Source organism: Myxocyprinus asiaticus, chromosome 42 (genome assembly GCF_019703515.2).
Source record: "Myxocyprinus asiaticus isolate MX2 ecotype Aquarium Trade chromosome 42, UBuf_Myxa_2, whole genome shotgun sequence".
NCBI lineage: Eukaryota > Metazoa > Chordata > Actinopteri > Cypriniformes > Catostomidae > Myxocyprinus > Myxocyprinus asiaticus.
The window spans coordinates 17,390,834-17,408,499 of record NC_059385.1 but is presented as its reverse complement, the minus strand read 5'-3'; the positions used below and the strand labels follow the sequence as shown (position 1 = coordinate 17,408,499).

At 37.1% G+C, this 17,666-nt stretch overlaps 2 protein-coding genes across 8 annotated transcripts in view; one reads left to right on the top strand and one right to left on the bottom strand.

Annotated features, from left to right (window-relative positions):
* Window positions 1–253: 253 nt before the first annotated feature.
* LOC127432496 (fibrinogen-like protein 1) lies at window positions 254–3,508 on the bottom strand. Of its 2 annotated transcripts, XM_051683633.1 has the most exons (8): window positions 3,424–3,508; window positions 3,163–3,231; window positions 2,832–3,066; window positions 2,246–2,409; window positions 2,038–2,131; window positions 1,848–1,936; window positions 1,499–1,689; window positions 255–715 (listed from the first exon to the last, which is right to left on the bottom strand). In XM_051683633.1, exons 2-8 carry the CDS (start codon window positions 3,223–3,225, stop codon window positions 532–534), a joined length of 1,020 nt encoding a protein of 339 aa, XP_051539593.1. In that variant the 5' UTR covers window positions 3,226–3,231; window positions 3,424–3,508; the 3' UTR covers window positions 255–531. The 2 variants fall into 2 exon arrangements, with proteins under 2 accessions (XP_051539594.1, XP_051539593.1); XM_051683634.1 differs by lacking the exon at window positions 3,424–3,508 and having other exon boundaries at window positions 254–715; window positions 3,163–3,249.
* A 1,120-nt stretch (window positions 3,509–4,628) lies between these two features.
* The window catches only part of LOC127432432 (phosphatidylinositol 3,4,5-trisphosphate 3-phosphatase TPTE2-like), a 16,899-nt gene continuing 3,861 nt past the window's right edge, over window positions 4,629–17,666 (top strand). The window contains exons 1-19 of one of the 6 annotated variants that reach the window (XM_051683500.1): window positions 4,629–4,808; window positions 4,953–5,058; window positions 5,367–5,448; window positions 5,672–5,749; window positions 5,829–5,888; window positions 6,102–6,263; window positions 6,607–6,726; window positions 6,832–6,931; window positions 7,024–7,087; window positions 7,241–7,305; window positions 8,534–8,594; window positions 8,729–8,810; window positions 8,955–9,043; window positions 9,290–9,351; window positions 12,780–12,860; window positions 12,963–13,068; window positions 16,847–16,944; window positions 17,354–17,449; window positions 17,577–17,647. In XM_051683500.1, coding sequence (XP_051539460.1) covers window positions 5,399–5,448; window positions 5,672–5,749; window positions 5,829–5,888; window positions 6,102–6,263; window positions 6,607–6,726; window positions 6,832–6,931; window positions 7,024–7,087; window positions 7,241–7,305; window positions 8,534–8,594; window positions 8,729–8,810; window positions 8,955–9,043; window positions 9,290–9,351; window positions 12,780–12,860; window positions 12,963–13,068; window positions 16,847–16,944; window positions 17,354–17,449; window positions 17,577–17,647 — 1,445 coding nt within the window. In that variant the 5' untranslated portion in view covers window positions 4,629–4,808; window positions 4,953–5,058; window positions 5,367–5,398. Of the gene's footprint in view, window positions 5,063–5,364; window positions 5,567–5,671; window positions 5,750–5,828; window positions 5,889–6,101; window positions 6,264–6,606; window positions 6,727–6,831; window positions 6,932–7,023; window positions 7,088–7,240; window positions 7,306–8,533; window positions 8,595–8,728; window positions 8,811–8,954; window positions 9,044–9,289; window positions 9,352–12,779; window positions 12,861–12,962; window positions 13,069–13,281; window positions 15,520–16,846; window positions 16,945–17,353; window positions 17,450–17,576; window positions 17,648–17,666 lie in introns of those variants that run through there. The other 5 variants (XM_051683502.1, XM_051683498.1, XM_051683501.1 and 2 more) reach the window with 5 other exon arrangements.

Genomic DNA, 17,666 nt, shown 5'->3' with positions numbered 1-17,666 from the left:
TCTCAGTTTCACTCATTGCACTTTTACTATGAATTTCAAAAGCCATGTTACGCTTATGCAAATCACCCTCACAGAAATTATATATTATTATCACAAGAATATGATACAATGTGAAAGCATAATAACTGAAATCATATTTTGGATAGCAAAAATGTTTGATTTGTTGTTGACTGGACAATGTGAAATCGTAGCTGTTGGAAGGACAGATGAAAATATGCATGCCGCAAGAGTGAATCTTCAGCCAAGACTTGCAGTATGTTCAGATGCTTCTTTATTGTGGTATTTATTATTATATTTAAACACTGCATGCATACAAAGCTTGATCAGTATTGACTAAACAAAAAGTTATAATACTGAAATTATTTTACACACTTTATAAAAGAAAACATTAGTTATTCATTAGTTATACCAAGAGTCCCTCTGAGATCCTTCCTTGCTTTTGGCACATTTCTGGTTAACAGAAAGCTCTAATAAGTTAACCTTATAGTTACTGAAAGCACATAAATGTGTATGATGAGATTATTTGATTGGCTACTCTGTGGGTCCTGCTCCACTCCCTAGGTTGTCCATGTAGATGCTGGGCCGGACCTTCATGGTAGTGTGCCTTAGAGAATACCACAACCCTCTCCAGGTGCTCCAGACCACACCATTATCATGCTTGGCTTTATACTCTCCACCCCTGTAAAACCTCCCATTAAGATTGGTAGTATGACACCTGAAACATGAAACGTTAACACAGGACAGGGAATAGGTTACCAACAAGATAGGACTGGGGGGTTACAAATGAGACATGAGAAAGTGTTTACAAACACAATAGGACAGGGAGTTTACAAACAAGAAAGAACAGGGAGTAGTTTACAAACTAGACAAGACTTGGAGTTCACAAAGAAAATGGACTGGGAGTTTACAAACAAGACATGAGAAAGAGTTTATAAAAGACAGTACAGGGAATAGTTTACAAACAAAACAGGACTGGGGGTTTACAAATGAGACATGAGAAAGTGTTTACAAACACGACATGACAGGAAGTTTACAAACAAGACAGGACTTAGGGTTTACAAACGAGACATGAGAAAGAGTTTACAAACACAACAGGACGGGGAGTTCACAGTTTACAAACAAGACATGAAAAGGACTTTACAATCAAGACAGGACAGGGAGTTTACAAACAAGACAGGACAGTGAGTTTACAAAGAAAAAAGAACAGGGAGTTTACAAATATAGCATGTGAAATAGTTTACAAACACAACAAGACAGGACAGGACAGGGAGTTTACAAACGAGACATGATAAAGATTTTACAAACAAAAGACATGACAGGGAGATTACAAACTAGACAGGACAGGAAGTTTACAAACAGGAATTCACAAATGTAGAAGCAAATAAAGTGAGAAGTAAACTTATGTGCTTAAGAGTTCAGCTGTGCTTGGTGTAAAGAAGTGCCCATAAGTAACAATAAACTTGGTCAGAGAACCATGCTCAGTGCTGAAAAGACTCACCTGTTATACCACCAGCCTCCCCTGTTCTCTTTTGCACAGCTGCCCTGTAGGTAGCGGTCATGATCCTTGTCCCAGGTGCTGAATTGCATGCCATTATGAGAGGCTGACCATTGCTCCACCATATTGGCCCCTCCAGACAGAGCATCCCCTGCCTGACCACTGTACATCCCGTAGTGCAGCCTGTACTTATCCTGAGGATGGGGGAGGGTATCAGTTTTGTTGCATTACAAGATGACAGAACTTACAATGTGTATTTCTGTAATGGGAAGTAGCTTGTCCATTAAACATTTCCTGATGATTACTTCAGCTGTCAATAAAGTGGTAATGGTAGGAACTGAAAACAGCTTACCTTTTCATCTGAAACCCTGAAATTTTCATACATAGCATAGGATTTCTCTCCTTTCCAGTCCATCAAATTGATTTTCATCACATTCTCACCTAAAGAGGATTTAGAATAAATAATTGTAGAACAGAAATGCAAAATGACCAGCTCATACACAGTTCACAGTCTCATACTGTATGCTCATGCAGAATCTTACCGTCACTGAGCAAGGCATGAATATGTTCATTCCCAAGCCAGAATTCATCTCTACTTGACTGGAAATGACCAAATCCATTTTTATAATCCTCCCACTTTCTGTGAGTAGAAATGGTGATGTTATCACATTGTTTTTATGTCTAAATGTAAGAATCAAAAACTTTCTGCAACTATTACAAAGCCACTGTATATGACTTTTAGTAATAGACTTGCCTTTCAAAATCAACTTTCCCATTGATACGTTTCTGAATCACAGTCCAGCCCCCACCATCATCCATGTCACAGTACACAAGGAACGGTTCGAATGATGGTTTGGGTTTAATCCTGTAGAATCCACTTTCTGATTTTAGTCTATCATACAACTCGGAGCAATCTATTGGGAATATAAATTATATAGAGATAATAATTAACTGATTCAGCCAACTTGTTCTGAGGAGTTTAACTTTTTGTTTTTTGGGATCCCAGATCCCAGAATAATTGTTAGAAAATTATTATAATAAACCATATTCAACCCTAATAATATTCTGTATATACATATACAGTATACTGTAAAAAAAGACATCTTGGTAAATTCACTACCTTTATTTATCTTTACAGGCAGAAATAATATACTTTTAAAAAAAAAAAAAAATTTTATTTATTTTTTTTTTTTATGGAGGATTTATGAAACAGTTTATTAAGTTGAATTTTGTTAGCAAGTTGAAAATTCTCATAAAGGACTTTGGGCCTCTCAAATCCCAAAAGAGAGTGTATGGTTTAATTAAAAATATACATTTTAAGGTTGGTAAATATTACCTTTGTCATGAACTAACAGTGTGCCTCCAGTACTCGGTAAGGTCAGTAAAGGTCCAGTATTGTTTTCAGATGTCTTATTATGGTCCAGTGATAGTTCCAGTTTGGGCAGGAGTTTAAAGCGTCGGTGAGTGCGCAGATATGAAATTTTCCATTCCCCGATCAACAATTTATTATTAAGCCTGAGAATTTCTTCCTTCAGCTTGGACACTTCAGATAGCTGGCATTGTTCCTCTGCCTCAATAATCAAAAGACAACATGACTTATTTGGCATAGGCTCTTATATGGCTATATTTGTAACAGATATTGTCATTAAAGAGTGAACATACTTTACCAAGGTTTGAAGCAACATCAGAGCATGAAACACCAAGATAAACACCAGCTGTGGCATCATCATCTATTTCTATGAAAACAGGGGGAAAAGTTTGGCAAATCTTGTTGCCATTTTCCAATCATAAAAACCTTAAATATACACAACATCTGCTTTCTAAACTGAATTGACACTGACACTAAATATTTCAATGTTTAAAAAAGCTTTACAAAAAAAGCATAGTATATGTTTAAAAATAATTAATGAAGATAAATGTATACGCACAAAATGTGTTGTTCTGCTCTCTGTAAGTTCAGGTGTCAATGAAATGTCCTCCAGGCTTTTTCTAATATTTATAGGCCCTGTTGGTTCCGCATGGTCCACATTAGTGTGTCCACTGGTTAGAATTACGTTTCATTTTTTCCCCATTCCACACATACCAGAACTAAAACATAACAAAACATTAAAACAGAGAAGATATGATTGTTGAGTGCTTGAAATGAATGTTGCAATACATTTCTGAATTTGAAATGGACAGCCTGTTTCTTGGACTGACACGTCTTGGCATGGCACTTTGTGGAGTCTAGTCTTGGTCTGTGTCTTTTAGACTCTGGTATTGGTCTGGGTCTTGGAGCATCTGGTCAAATCCAATTAATCAAACCTATGGTTTTCTAAAAATATATATATATATATATATATATATATATATATATATATATATATATATATAAAATACATTTAAATTCAGTCAAAACCTTGAAAATAACCACTGAAAGGGATAGTTCACCCAAAAATGAAAATGATCTCATAATTTACTCACCCGTGTGCCATTCCAGATGTGTGACTTTCTTTCTTCTGCAGAACACAAATTAAGATTTTTAGAAGAATATCTCAGCTTTGCCGGTCCATTCAGTGCAAGTGAATTGTAGCCAGAACTTTGAAGCTCCAAAAAGCACATAAAGGCAGCATAAAGATAATTCATACGACTCCAGTGCTTAAATCTTCTTCTAAATGTCTTCTAAAGTGAAATGATAGGTGTGGGTGAGAAACAGATCAATATCTAAGTCCTTTTTTTTACTATAAATTCTCCTCCCTGCCCACTAGGTGACAATATGCACAAATAATGCAAATCGCCAAAAACAAAAGAAGAAGAATTTGAAAGTGAAAGTGGAGATTTATAGTAAAAAGGACTTAAATATTGATCTATTTTTAACCCACATCTATTATATCACTTCTGAAGTCTCATGGATAACTTTTATGCTGCCTTTATGTGCTTTTTGGAGCTTCAAAGTTCTGGCCACCATTCACTAGCAGTGAATGCACAGACAGAGCTGAGATATACTACTAAAGAACTTTGTTTGTGTTCTGAAGAAGAAAGAAAGTCACATATCTGAGATAGCATGAGGGTGAGTAAATGATGAAAGAGCTTTTTTTTTTCTTTTTTTTTTTTTTTTTTTGTGAACTATCCCTTTAAGGTGGTGAAACCGAGCTCTTTTCGTTGTTGGTGTCACAAAGCTTTACGTAGTAATAGTGACATTTCAGTGACTGCAAGATGCAAGTATAGAGTTAAAATTATGTACGGAATGCATGATTTTCGAGAGATCAGAAAACAGAAAAAGCTGCAACCCAGTAAAAGGGAAAGAAAACAGTTTTCCCGGATGCGCTGTTTGGTTTGTGTCACACTTGCTCATTCATTTGACATTAACTTGTTAAGATTATAACGAATAAATGATTGCGCCGCGCGTTACATTTTCTGAAGTTTCTTTAATTTTGGGCTACATCACATACTTGATTTATAACACGTCTGGTTACAGATTATTAGCATCAATTTTTGCATTAGGAATCCATGGAATATTAAACAGAAAAAAGTTCTGAAACCTTGAATCTGGACCCTCAGAGGATTTATAGGTAGCCTTTAAAGTAAGTACAGATTATTTCTGTGTCAGATGTTTGGGTTAGACCTAATTCTGCTTTGTTTTTCAATGTTCTTTAATATTTTCATATTTGTAATATATTTAATAATTATATTTAATAATTATATATATATATATATATATACAGTATATAATTTTATGAACATTGTATTTAATATTTGTATCACTATTTTATCACAATATTTAGAAATCACCATAGGTTTGTCTTTGATAAAACTGTTTGTAACTGGTTTAACTTGGTTGACCCTAAACTCATTTAAAGTTTTCTCGAATGTTTCTTTCCATTTTTCAGAGAAAAAAAAAAAAAAGCATAAAACATACAAAAAATGACATCGGTGCATTTTAACCCTGGGCTAGATTCCAAGGAAGTTAATGGGCAAGTGAAAATAACATTCAATTAAAGTTACTAACACTTCACCGCATCATGACCTTTACTCCCCCATCTTTAAATGAGTGATTCAGCAACACTCAGAAGCTGTGATTAAGAAATGACAGTAAGAGCTGAAGTGTTGTAAACCTTTTGAAAGCCTTTTTGAACAATGCATATTTTTAATTTTGTCATCTTCTCATATTTTGTGTTTCTGTTATATGTGGCCCAGTAATGGAGTGAAAGAGGAAGCAGAGGTGCGGATCGATGATGGAAAGGAACAGAGTGAGGAGCCAGACACCATGTACCAGTAAGTAAACTGTATGATTTGTTGACAATGAAAATATGCATGTTGCTCTGGACGTTGTAATTTCTCACACTGTCTTCAGTTTGTTTTGCAGTCGTATCCGAAAGACAATAGCTCCTTTTGTGATGTCCTTTGGGTTTCGGTGAGTGGCATCATGCTATTCTAAATACCACATAAAAAAGGCTCTCGAGACCTCAAGTTGCTTAGATAAAGTCCTAATAGTTCTTTGCGCATCTTATTGTGAAGGTACCACTGTTGTTATATGGCACTAGTTGCCATCTAAAAGTCTTTATGAAATGTAATTTTTGTAAATTGTTGTTGTTGTTTATTGATACACTCCTGATGTAATTTGTAGTGTTTTTGGTCTGGTACTAATCATCGTGGACATTGTTCTGGTCATTGTGGACTTGTCCTTATCTAACAAGAGCCGTGAGGTTGGAAGTGCATTGGAGGCCATTTCCCTCGCCATCTCCTTCTTTTTCCTCATTGATGTGCTGCTCCGTGTTTATGTGGAAGGGTTAGTAGTGTTTCAACTACTTGTATTTTTTCTTTTTAATGATAGTTCTTTGAAAATAATCTTTCATAGCGTCATATTTCTTCTGCACCTCAAATAAAGAGCCATTACTGAAGCATAAATGCCACTGTAATGGTCTTGTTTCACATGTTAAGTCCCTCATAACAGGAAGTGATCTATAGTAAACATCTGCTTCCTCACTAGACAAGTTTCATAGAGAGAGAGAATTTTTTTTTTTTAGTATAGTCAATACCTGGCCCAAAAGCCCAGGTAATATTCTGTATGTATAAGATCTATTCTATACCATAGCAATCTAAAAAAAAATTTTTTTTTTCTTATTTCTTAGATTCAAGGTGTATTTCAGCCCAAACCTGAACATTATAGATGCTGGTATTGTGGCCATTACGCTGGTGGTCACCATGATCTACACATTCTCCGATCTCTCAGGAGCCAAGCTGATTCCCAGGTACAGCACACAGAACTTTTTTTTGTGTTAAATCATATCTAAGGTCGTCATTTACAACGGTTGAGATAACAACTGTTATATTGATATTTGACTCTTTGTTTGCAGAGTGGTCACGTTCCTGAGATCTCTGAGGATCATTATTCTGGTACGCGTTTTCAGACTGGCCTCTCAGAAGAAAGAGCTCGAAAAGGTCACCAGGAGAATGGTGAGTGACTTAAACACCCCAGAAGCGTTTAACGTGTAATTTTGTGATGACAGTCTGCTTATGATTTCTGAATACGTCTGCAATTTTCACAGGTGTCCGAAAACAAAAGACGGTACCAAAAAGATGGGTTTGATTTGGACCTCACATATGTCACAGGTTTGGTTGCCAACCTTGGTTTGCTTTTTTAATCCAGTCAGCGGATATTAAGCCATTACGACAGTTTTCTTCTTGATTTGTCTTCATCATTTATTTAGCATCAAATGTAAGTAATTTGAAATATGATCCCCACTGTTTTTTTTTCACCCTCAGAAAGAGTCATTGCCATGTCATTTCCATCTTCTGGTAAGCAAGCGCTCTATCGGAACCCCATCAGAGTAAGTTGAGAAGAGTTTAAGAGCATTTTCATTCATTTTAGGATAATAATGTGAATATACATTTTAGTAGATATTAGAATGAAGTTCAGTCATGGCAACTCTCAGAATAAGTTTAAGGTGTTATAATGGATATGGTAAGTAGAGGTCTGCATAGGTTTTAAAATAAAGCCCGAGCCCAACCCTTACCCGAGAACGTGTGACCCGACCCTACTTGACCCGACTGGCACCGGCAGATTTTAAGTCCAAACCGGACCTGAACCCAAAATCAATCACTCTCTTTATAATTTTTCCTCAAGCGAGTATTGTTACAATATGCTGTATTTTATGTAAGCATCCTAGGTAACATTCGTGACAGTATAGTAATAGTACAGTTTTAACAAGGCACACCGGCCCCTCATCACTAAAGCAGAAGATAAAAAACATTGGCTTACCGTTTATCAAGTGCAAATTTGGACATGTGCGGAACATTCTGGAATTAAGTGTAACAGTATAACAGTCACTTTAAGTCCTCTTTGCAGCCTGAACTTATTCAGAACATGGAATCTTTGTGACACCTGCGCTTAAAACAAGTTAGACGAAGTACAACGAATGAAACAGAAAGCAGTTCTTTTTAACTTGACACAACAAAACAGAACCCGGACTGCAACCAGGTGGTTTGTCAGGTTCCATCAGGCCTGGGTCGGGCTGCAGACCTCTAATGGCAAGTTGAAAGGTTTGATCTAAATGGACTAGATCTGTTTATACTGCTGCTGCTGCTGCAGAGCAAGTGTGAAGACTTGCTACTGTGAAAAAATACACAGGCATGCTGTGTTGCGCATGTGCAATGTGCTGCTACTGCTGCATAACTAGATATACATAAGACATGCTGCATCAAACATGTAGGACTTGCTGCTGTACAATAAGATATACATTCAATCCCCTTAAAGTAAATTTAGACAGGTGGTGCTGAGGAGGAGAAGAGTTTCAGAGTGTGCTGCAGTGAAACCAGTTTACCTGCAAACAACTCAGGCAATTTAAATGTTAGAAAAAGAGAGAAGTTGATTGGCTAACAGATTGAAAGTTGAGGGACCTATCAGCCGTACAATGCGAGCTGATTGATTTAACAGATTACATGTTCAAAGAACCTATCAGCTTGTGCCATATGGAGCTTCATGACTGAACTAAGAATCTTTTCTTTACAATTACATGAAAAAAAAAATTGTGATCAATAATAAATGACACATTTTAGGAGGTTGCAAGATTCCTGGACACCAAACATCTGGGTCACTACAAGGTGTATAATCTCTGTAGTGAGTAGACAATTCTGTTGTCAGTCTGTGTCAAGTGTCTTGCATTTATAGCCAATAAAAAGAAATTTTAAACCATTTTCTTAGTTTCAAATGTACATGAAAAAAATAATTCCCAACTTGACCTCTTGTTTCAGGTGAGAAGGGTTACGACCCAAAATTCTTTCACTATAGAGTGGACCATTTTATGATAGATGACCATAATGTTCCATCGCTTGAGTAAGATTGCTGTCATCACAGCTGATCCTCAAAACCATTTTTTGATTTCACAGTTATTTTTTGACAAGAATATGTTACTCTTTGATGAATGCTTGAAGCTCAAGATGAGGTGCATTGACCTCGGTCTGTTTTTGATTCTGTTAGGGACATGCTGCGGTACACGGCCAGTGTTAGGGAGTGGATGGCATTGGATTCATGGAATGTGATCGCCATTCATTGCAAAGGAGGGAAAGGTTAGCCTTTTTTTGACACTATTGGGTGATGTGCTATATGTGCTCTCGAATTTAACTCTACTGTTGAAATGTTAGGCATATACAGTATATGTCCCATATACAGTACATATTCTTTCGTCCTAATGGGGTATTTTGTATATTTCTGACTTCTGATTTATTGATTATTTTTACCTATCATACTCTATTAAAGTTCAGGATCACAATTCTGACTTTGACTTATGTAAATGTTCTGATTTCGTCCAACAGGACGAACTGGGACTATGGTGTGTACGTGGCTCATTGACAGTGATCAGTTTGAGAGTGCACAGGTACATTTGATGTTTTAACCCTATAAAGCCAGACATTGAGATATTAGTCAGAAATTTCAAATAAATAAATAAAAAAATGGAGCTCTGTTTTGAACCTACAGCCAAAATCTAAAATATATATATTTTTTGAATACTTTTTTTCTGTGTCATTTCATTTCATGCTTTAAAGGTCATTATCCTCCTAAGATACAGCAATTCATTTTAGTATAGAATGTTTGTTATTTAAATTTCTCTTAGTCAATACATGCCACAGTAGTAAATCTTGGGGTATCTTAAGAGGATTCCCTTGTTTTGTTTGTCTTTTTTTTAGAAATATCAAAGATAGAAATGTATGACATTGCAATTCAGCACATAAAATATTAATAAAATATTGTAAAAACTATTATTATCATATGTTTTTTTATGGATCAAACACTACATTAAAAAAAAAAAAAAAAACATCATAATAGCTTGTAACGTAAAACAAGGAGATCTTTATAATAACAGAGCAGGCTGCATAGTGCATCTAGAAATATTCACAGCGCTTCACTTTTCCACATTTTGTTATGTTACAGCCTTATTCCAGAATGGATTAAATTCATTATTTTCCTCAATTCTACAAACAATACCCCATAATGACAACGTGAAAGAAGTTTGATTGAAATCTTTGCAAATTTATTAAAAATAAAAAACGAAAAAAATCACATGTACATAAGTATTCACAGCCTTTGCTCAATACTTTGTTGAAGCACCTTTGGCACCAATTACAGCCTCAAGTCTTGTTGAGTATGATGCTACAAGCTTGGCACACCTATTTTTGGGCAGTTTCTCCCATTCTTCTTTGCAGGACCTCTCAAGCTCCATCAGGTTGGATGGGGAGCGTCGGTGCACGGCCATTTTCAGATCTCTCCAGAGATGTTCAATCGGGTTCAAGTCTGGGCTCTGGCTGGGCCACTCAAGGACATTCACAGAGTTGTCCCGGAGCCACTCCTTTGTTATCTTGGCTGTGTGCTTAGGGTCGTTGTCCTGTTGGAAGATGAACCTTCGCCCCAGTTTGAGGTCCAGAGCGCTCTGGAGCAGGTTTTCTTCAAGGATGTCTCTGTACATTGCTGCATTCATCTTTCCCTCGATCCTGACTAGTCTCCTAGTTCCTGCTGCTGAAAAACATCCCCACAGCATGATGCTGCCACCACCATGCTTCACTGTAGGGATGGTATTGGCCAGGTGATGAGCGGTGCCTGGTTTCCTCCAGACATGACGCTTGCCATTCAGGCCAAAGTGTTCAATCTTTGTTTCTCATGGTCTGAGAGTCCTTCAGGTGCCTTTTGGCAAACTCCAGGCGGGCTGTCATGTGCCTTTTACTGAGGAGTGGCTTCCATCTGGCCACTCTACCATACAGGCCTGATTGGTGGAGTGCTGCAGAGATGGTTGTTCTTCTGGAAGGTTCTCCTTTCTCCACAGACAAATGCTGGAGCTCTGTCAGAGTGACCATCAGGTTCTTGGTCACCTCCCTGACTAAGGCCTTTCTCCCCTGATCGCTCAGTTTGGCCGGGCGGCCAGCTCTAGGAAGAGTCCTGGTGGTTCCAAACTTCTCCCATATATGGATGATGGAGGCCATTGTGCTCACTGGGACCTTCAATGCTGCAGAAAGTTTTTTGTACCCTTCTGCAGATCTGTGCCTCGATACAATCCTGTTTCGGAGGTCTACAGACAATTCCTTGGACTTCATGGCTTGGTTTGTGCTCTGACATGCACTGTTAACTGTGGGACCTTATATAGACAGGTGTGTGCCTTTCCAAATCATGTCCAATCAACTGAATTTATCACAGGTGGACTCCAGTCAAGTTGTAGAAACATCTCAAGGATGATCAGTGGAAACAGGATGCACCTGAGCTCAATTTTGAGTGTCATGGCAAAGGCTGTGAATACTTATGTACATGTGATTTTTTTCGTTTTTTATTTTTAATAAATTTGCAAAGATTTCAAACAAACTTTTTACGTTGTCATTATGGGGTATTGTTTGTAGAATTTTGAGTAAAATAATGAATTTAATCCATTTTGGAATAAGGCTGTAACATAACAAAATGTGGAAAAATGAAGCGATGTGAATACTTTCCGGATGCACTGTATATAAAAATACATATAAACATCAGTTCACACTTTAAACAACTTATAAAAATTATCTGTAAGTATTTTAAAGCTCTGTGTTTTTTATTATGGTGGGCATGAATGTAATGGTGATTTAGAGATATACCTCAAAAGCCTGCTGTATCATATTTGATACATTTCAACACAATCTTTCTATAAAATAATGTACAAACTTTTAACCAAGCACAAGTTTCCTCAGTTCAGCACATACTCAATTTGAAATATCAGTAACAATATAAACGTTATTGTTACTTTTACTCAGGAACTAAAAACAGTTCAAGGAACTAAAACAAAAAACAAAAATGAATTTTTTTTTAGCAGAACGTAACCGAAAACCGGAACAAAGTGATTTTCAATTCTTCCGGAGAAACCGGTTATAACAGGTTAATTTGGTTCCAATAATTTTTTCATGAAACTAAAGGTTAAAGGGTTTATCACAATATATTTTTGGAACTACACCACTTCATGTTGCCTGAAAAAAATGAAAGATGTTCTTTGAACCTGAAGGAAACGAATTGTCTGTGTGGCTGTCATATTCTGTGAATGAAGACCTTTTTAACAACTATGTATAATTACTACATAATTATACATAGTTATATATCTGGCTAATTCAGATACAAGGAAAACATTATTAGATGTAAAAAGTACTTTTCTCAGTTGTTTCCAAGTCTTCACTGAAATATTGTTAGATATGATGCATTAATACAAATTTTATGCTGCCGGGTTTTGACTCAGAAGCAGATCTTTAATTAAAATTGTACTTACTGTACCTGTTAATTAACTGTATGCTTGTTATGATTGCTATTGTGATAAATAAAAATAAAAAAAATTATTTTGAGGCAAGTGGCTTATTTTGATCTTGTTTTTCCAGACCAGATTGCTTGCTTCTCTTGTAAGATCTGGCAATGCTGCAGTTGGTTTTTACCCACCCCTTAGCGCAGTGTACTGTCATTTTAAAAAGAACATTATTAAAGTTTTTAGTCTCTGCTTTTACTTGATCAAAATCAGCAAATATTTTAAAGCAAAAGACAAATGCATCTCAATACGAAGGAGGCCGTTTCGGAAATGATATTACAAGGTGCTCTACTTCCAGAAGAGCACGAAAACTGTCACAGGTAGGCAGTAGACATCTAGTACATTTACATACAATAGGTTTTTCAGCAAAGTTTTCATCATGTTGATGATGTAGAGGCTTATCACATATATCAAATATGATATGCATGACTTTATAGGGTTAAGATTTGTTTAGAGTTAGAGCCTTTGCCTTTCCAAGTAATTCATTTTACTAAACAATTTTACAGGAGAGTTTGGACTACTTCGGGGAAAGGCGGACTGATAAAAGTATTAGTTCTAAGTTCCAGGGTGTTGAAACTCCCTCTCAGGTGAGACACTCAACATTAGAATCTATGAATTCAGTCTGGAGATGGTGAATATAATATAATCATGTTTTGATTTTATTGTTCTTTTCTTTTTTGCTATTGCAGAGCAGGTATGTTGGGTATTATGAGATCATGAAAAACCAATACAACCGTCAGCTGCCACCTCAGAAGAGCCTGAAGATAACAAGCTTTCAAATTCACTCCATCACAGGTCAGAATTTGAGATCAGCAATCATGCCAACAAAAATAAACCATAAAATGGAATTTAAAAAATAAATCAGTTTTGCTTCATTTTATAAAGATATCAAAATTAATTTATCAATGGTAGTTTATTCATGATAAATTACCAAATATTTACATACATTTCACTCTGTAAACAAAGATTTGCCAGTGGCGGAGCAAGGAATTGTATAATTCTATACAGGGTTGGCCGGGCAGGGTTCAGCAATCACTGGAGTGGCACAGAAAGAAAAGATCACCTAGATCACCCTGCGTGTCAGAGGAGTCATGCCCATTCAGACTGAGGGGGCACGTGCCAAGAGGATTTTGAATGGATTATTTGAACTTCCAAAACCGAATTTGCACCTTCGATGATTAAATTAAATGATCGCATGTACAAACGAATGCTTGTGGCAGCAATCTTTACTTTGATGCTGAAATGCATTTGACAGGTTTTGTGGTGTCTTTACACTCTCTTTTCTTAATGTTTAAAGAAAGCAGCGGCTTATCGTTTTTCAGTGTGAATCCTGTCCTTTTCAGTCATGATAAAAACTTTAAATAACGAAAGGCGGTTTTACATGGTTCCTCAGTAGCCGCGTGTTCCATATTTTCAATGGGAGAAGGTGACGCGGGCGGCTTAACGGATTGAAGCAGCAGCGTTTGTGTTCACGAGACATCTGCCTCTTTGTTTCGTGACTGCTTAGCACACACTGCGCAAGATGAAAAATATTTTCTCTTTTCCCGGCTGCTGCGTGTCATTGACCACTCATGACTTTACTCAGCTGGCATTTTAGTTTTATTTTGTTAGTTCCCTTAAGAACAGTCTGATCGATAGCTCCGTATTCCCTGTATAGTAAATACTGGCTTTGTTTCCCATAATAATCCCACTAGACACGGAGTATATTATAAATTACACTGGCTATATTTTTATACACAAAGCTACAAATAAGAAGACCCAACCTGTTTTCAATATTTTTTGAATGAAGCACATTTATTTTTTAGTTCATTGAGATGTATTAAGAAGAATGCCTCTAAATTATTGGAGAAAGCCTTGGAGTAACCTAACTTTGATTTACAAAAAGAATGTATTTTTGTTTTGTTTTTTCATTCTTTTTCCCTTCCTTTACCATTTTGGTGGTGTCTGCTCAGCTTAGTAGAGATGTTTGTCATAATGCTTTGGTGCCTTTGTTGTATATCTGAAATTGTTGCAACAACAATAACATCAACAAAAAAGTCCCGATATAGTGCATTGTGTGGCCATATTTAAGACATTCAAGACCATATTCGTGGTTAAAATACACTATATTGCCAAAAGTATTCGCTCATCTGCCTTTAGACGCATATGAACTTAAGTGACATCCCATTCTTAATCCATAGGGTTTAATATGACGTCGGCCCACCCTTTGCAGCTATAACAGCTTCAACTCTTCTGGGTAGGCTTTCCACAAGGTTTAGGAGTGTGTTTATGGGAATTTTTGACCATTCTTCCAGATGTGCATTTGTGAGGTCAGACACTGATGTTGGACGAGAAGGCCTGGCTCGCAGTCTTCGCTCTAATTCATCCCAAAGGTGCTCTATCGGGTTGAGGTCAGGACTCTGTGCAGGCCAGTCAAGTTCTTCCATACCAAACTCGCTCATCCATGTCTTTATGGACCTTGCTTTGTGCACTGGTGCGCAGTCATGTTGGAACAGGAAGGGGCCATCCCCAAACTGTTCCCACAAAGTTGGGAGCATGGAATTGTCCAAAATCTCTTGGTATGCTGAAGCATTCAGAGTTCCTTTCACTGGACCCAGACTCGTCCATCAGATTGCCAGATGGAGAAGCGTGATTCATCACTCCAGAGAACGCGTCTCCACTGCTCTAGAGTCCAGTGGCGGCGTGCTTTACACCACTGCATCCGACGCTTTGCATTGCACTTGGTGATGTATGGCTTGGATGCAGCTGCTCGGCCATGGAAACCCATTCCATGAAGCTCTCTACGCACTGTTCTTGAGCTAATCTGAAGGCCACATGAACTTTGGAGGTCTGTAGCGATTGACTCTGCAGAAAGTTGGCGACCTCTGCGCACTATGCGCCTCAGCATCCGCTGACCCCGCTCTGTCATTTTACGTGGCCTACCACTTCATGGCTGAGTTGCTGTCATTCCCAATCGCTTCCACTTTGTTATAATACCACTGACTGTTGACTGTGGAATATTTAGTAGCGAGGAAATTTCACGACTGGACTTGTTGCACAGGTGGCATCCTATCACAGTACCACGCTGGAATTCACTAAGCTCCTGAGAGCGGCCCATTCTTTCACAAATGTTTGTAGAAGCAGTCTGCATGCCTAGGTGCTTCATTTTATACACCTGTGGCCATGGAAGTGATTGGAACACCTGAATTCAATTATTTGGATGGGTGAGTGAATACTTTTGGCAATATAGTGTATGTTATGAAGAAATAACATATATAGAAAAGCAAAACATTAGCCATCACTTCCACTGAACACAAATACAATGAATACATGATTGCCTCAGTCAGAGATAGACTAAATGTTTTCACTCTCTATTGAGCTGAAGCAGTTGTGGGAATCGTTGCGTTTGTGCTGGCGCCTTTTGCACAACCTCTTGTTGTGTAAGGAAAGTGCTTGCGAAAAAGAGCTGACAAGATTGCAAAAAAGTGATGTAAAAAAAGTGATGGGGGGGTGGGGGGGATTGCAGTGGCAGACCTGATTAAAGCTTGTATATACACACAGTGTTGGTTATTCAAAAACAGTAATCCACTTCAAATGACTAATTACTTCTCTAAAAATGTAATCAGAATACTTCACTTATTACTTAATAAAAAAAAAAGTAATCATATTTACTTTTAAGTTACTTTCTAAAACACATTGACCAAAAAGTTACTGTTTTTCCACTTAACTCCAATTAATAAGATGCATTTCTCTTTTACTATGACTCTTTATGGGATGCACACTTATGAACTACATGAACATAGTTCATGTTTTAAATGTATTCCACATAACTCATAATATTGTTGAAATATGTGTACTTACAGGTAATTAACTTAATTGAAGGTCAGTGTGATAGGGAAACGGAGCGGTCAAAAGGAGAATCACACCAGAGAGAAGGAATGGTATTCCAAAAAGATGTTTAATCCATTTGAGGTGCAAAATAAAGTGTTTAAAAACAAGGTTACATTTAAAAAAAATAAAAAATAAAATAAAAAAGTCTAAATACTAGCCCTGCTTTTGGTACTAACAGTAGTACCTACTCCCCTCCCTAAACCATTGAGACTGGAGTATATTTGCACTCAAGCAGTGCTGCATAACCTTGTTCATGTGCTCAAACACTTGTCATCCATCTTTTTTCTTTCCCCCTGGTGGTAGCTGGCTTAAATACATTAGTTTTTCCTGCCACAACTAATTGGAACATACCATTATCTTAAATAAAATTAACCCTCACCTCCTTATTCTTAAATACAATATAATTGAATAAATACATAAGAACAAAATGAGAGTTAAAACATATACAATAGGATGGATAAACCATTTGCACAATAAATCCCCCATAAATATTGTAAAATGGTGAGTAAAACAATAAATAAGTCCTTTGAACACAGTAAAATCCTGTGAGGGAGACCGACTAGCAGGCTCTCCATCACAGTCAGTAACTGCAATCTGACTAAAAGTATTTAAATTGTAATGCTGACAAGATAAGATTAAAGTAGTCAATACTGTATATATATAACGTATTTTCCCCATTGGTTGTGCTGGGGTTGCTCTACAGGTGTAGGGAAGGGTAACGGCAGTGACCTGAAAGTGAGGATCATTGTGAAACGAGAACTGGTCTTCCAGTGTGTTTGTGCCAAACAGGAGAACTGTATAGTAAGTGTCACCAACTGAAATTGTTTGTCATGTTAAAATGATGTTTTAGTAACCATTCTCTTTCAAAAGCCCTAATGGTGTTGGCTAGCAAGCGTCACACCTTTAGCTTACTTGTGGCAAATTGGCACAAATACTTTTAGAATGTCGCCCAATACAGCTGCTTAACTGGATCAACATCCTTTTCTGGTTCTTGAACATCATTCCCATCAAATAATCATTGTGATTTTACAGATGTCATCTCAGGAACAATAAACGTTGTTGGTCCAGGAACATGTCCTGTTTGGATAAATCACATTGTACATCTACAGCTCTCAACTGTCATAAAGCATTTTGGCTAAATACTGAAATGTAAGACTCCTGTTCCAATCTGGTTGTCCCATCATGTTTTTTTCTTGTTTTTTTTTTTCAGATGTTTTCTGACACTAGTAACAATGCAGTGGTGATCACTTTGCAGGAAGGGCCTGTTGTTACTGGAGATGTGAAGGTCATGTTTGAGTCCAGTGCTGTGAGTTACCTGCATCTTTCATTAAGTTTTTTAGGGAATTGTTTCTTTAATGAAGTTTAAACGAGTATGTACTGATAGTAAACTTCTTTTCCCTGTTGCCTGAACATCACTTTTTCTCTCTGTCCAGGGTCTGCCAAAGGTTTACAAGAACTGTCTGTTCTATTTCTGGTTCAACACCTCTTTTGTAGAGAACAACAGGTAGGTCTTTGTCAATAGT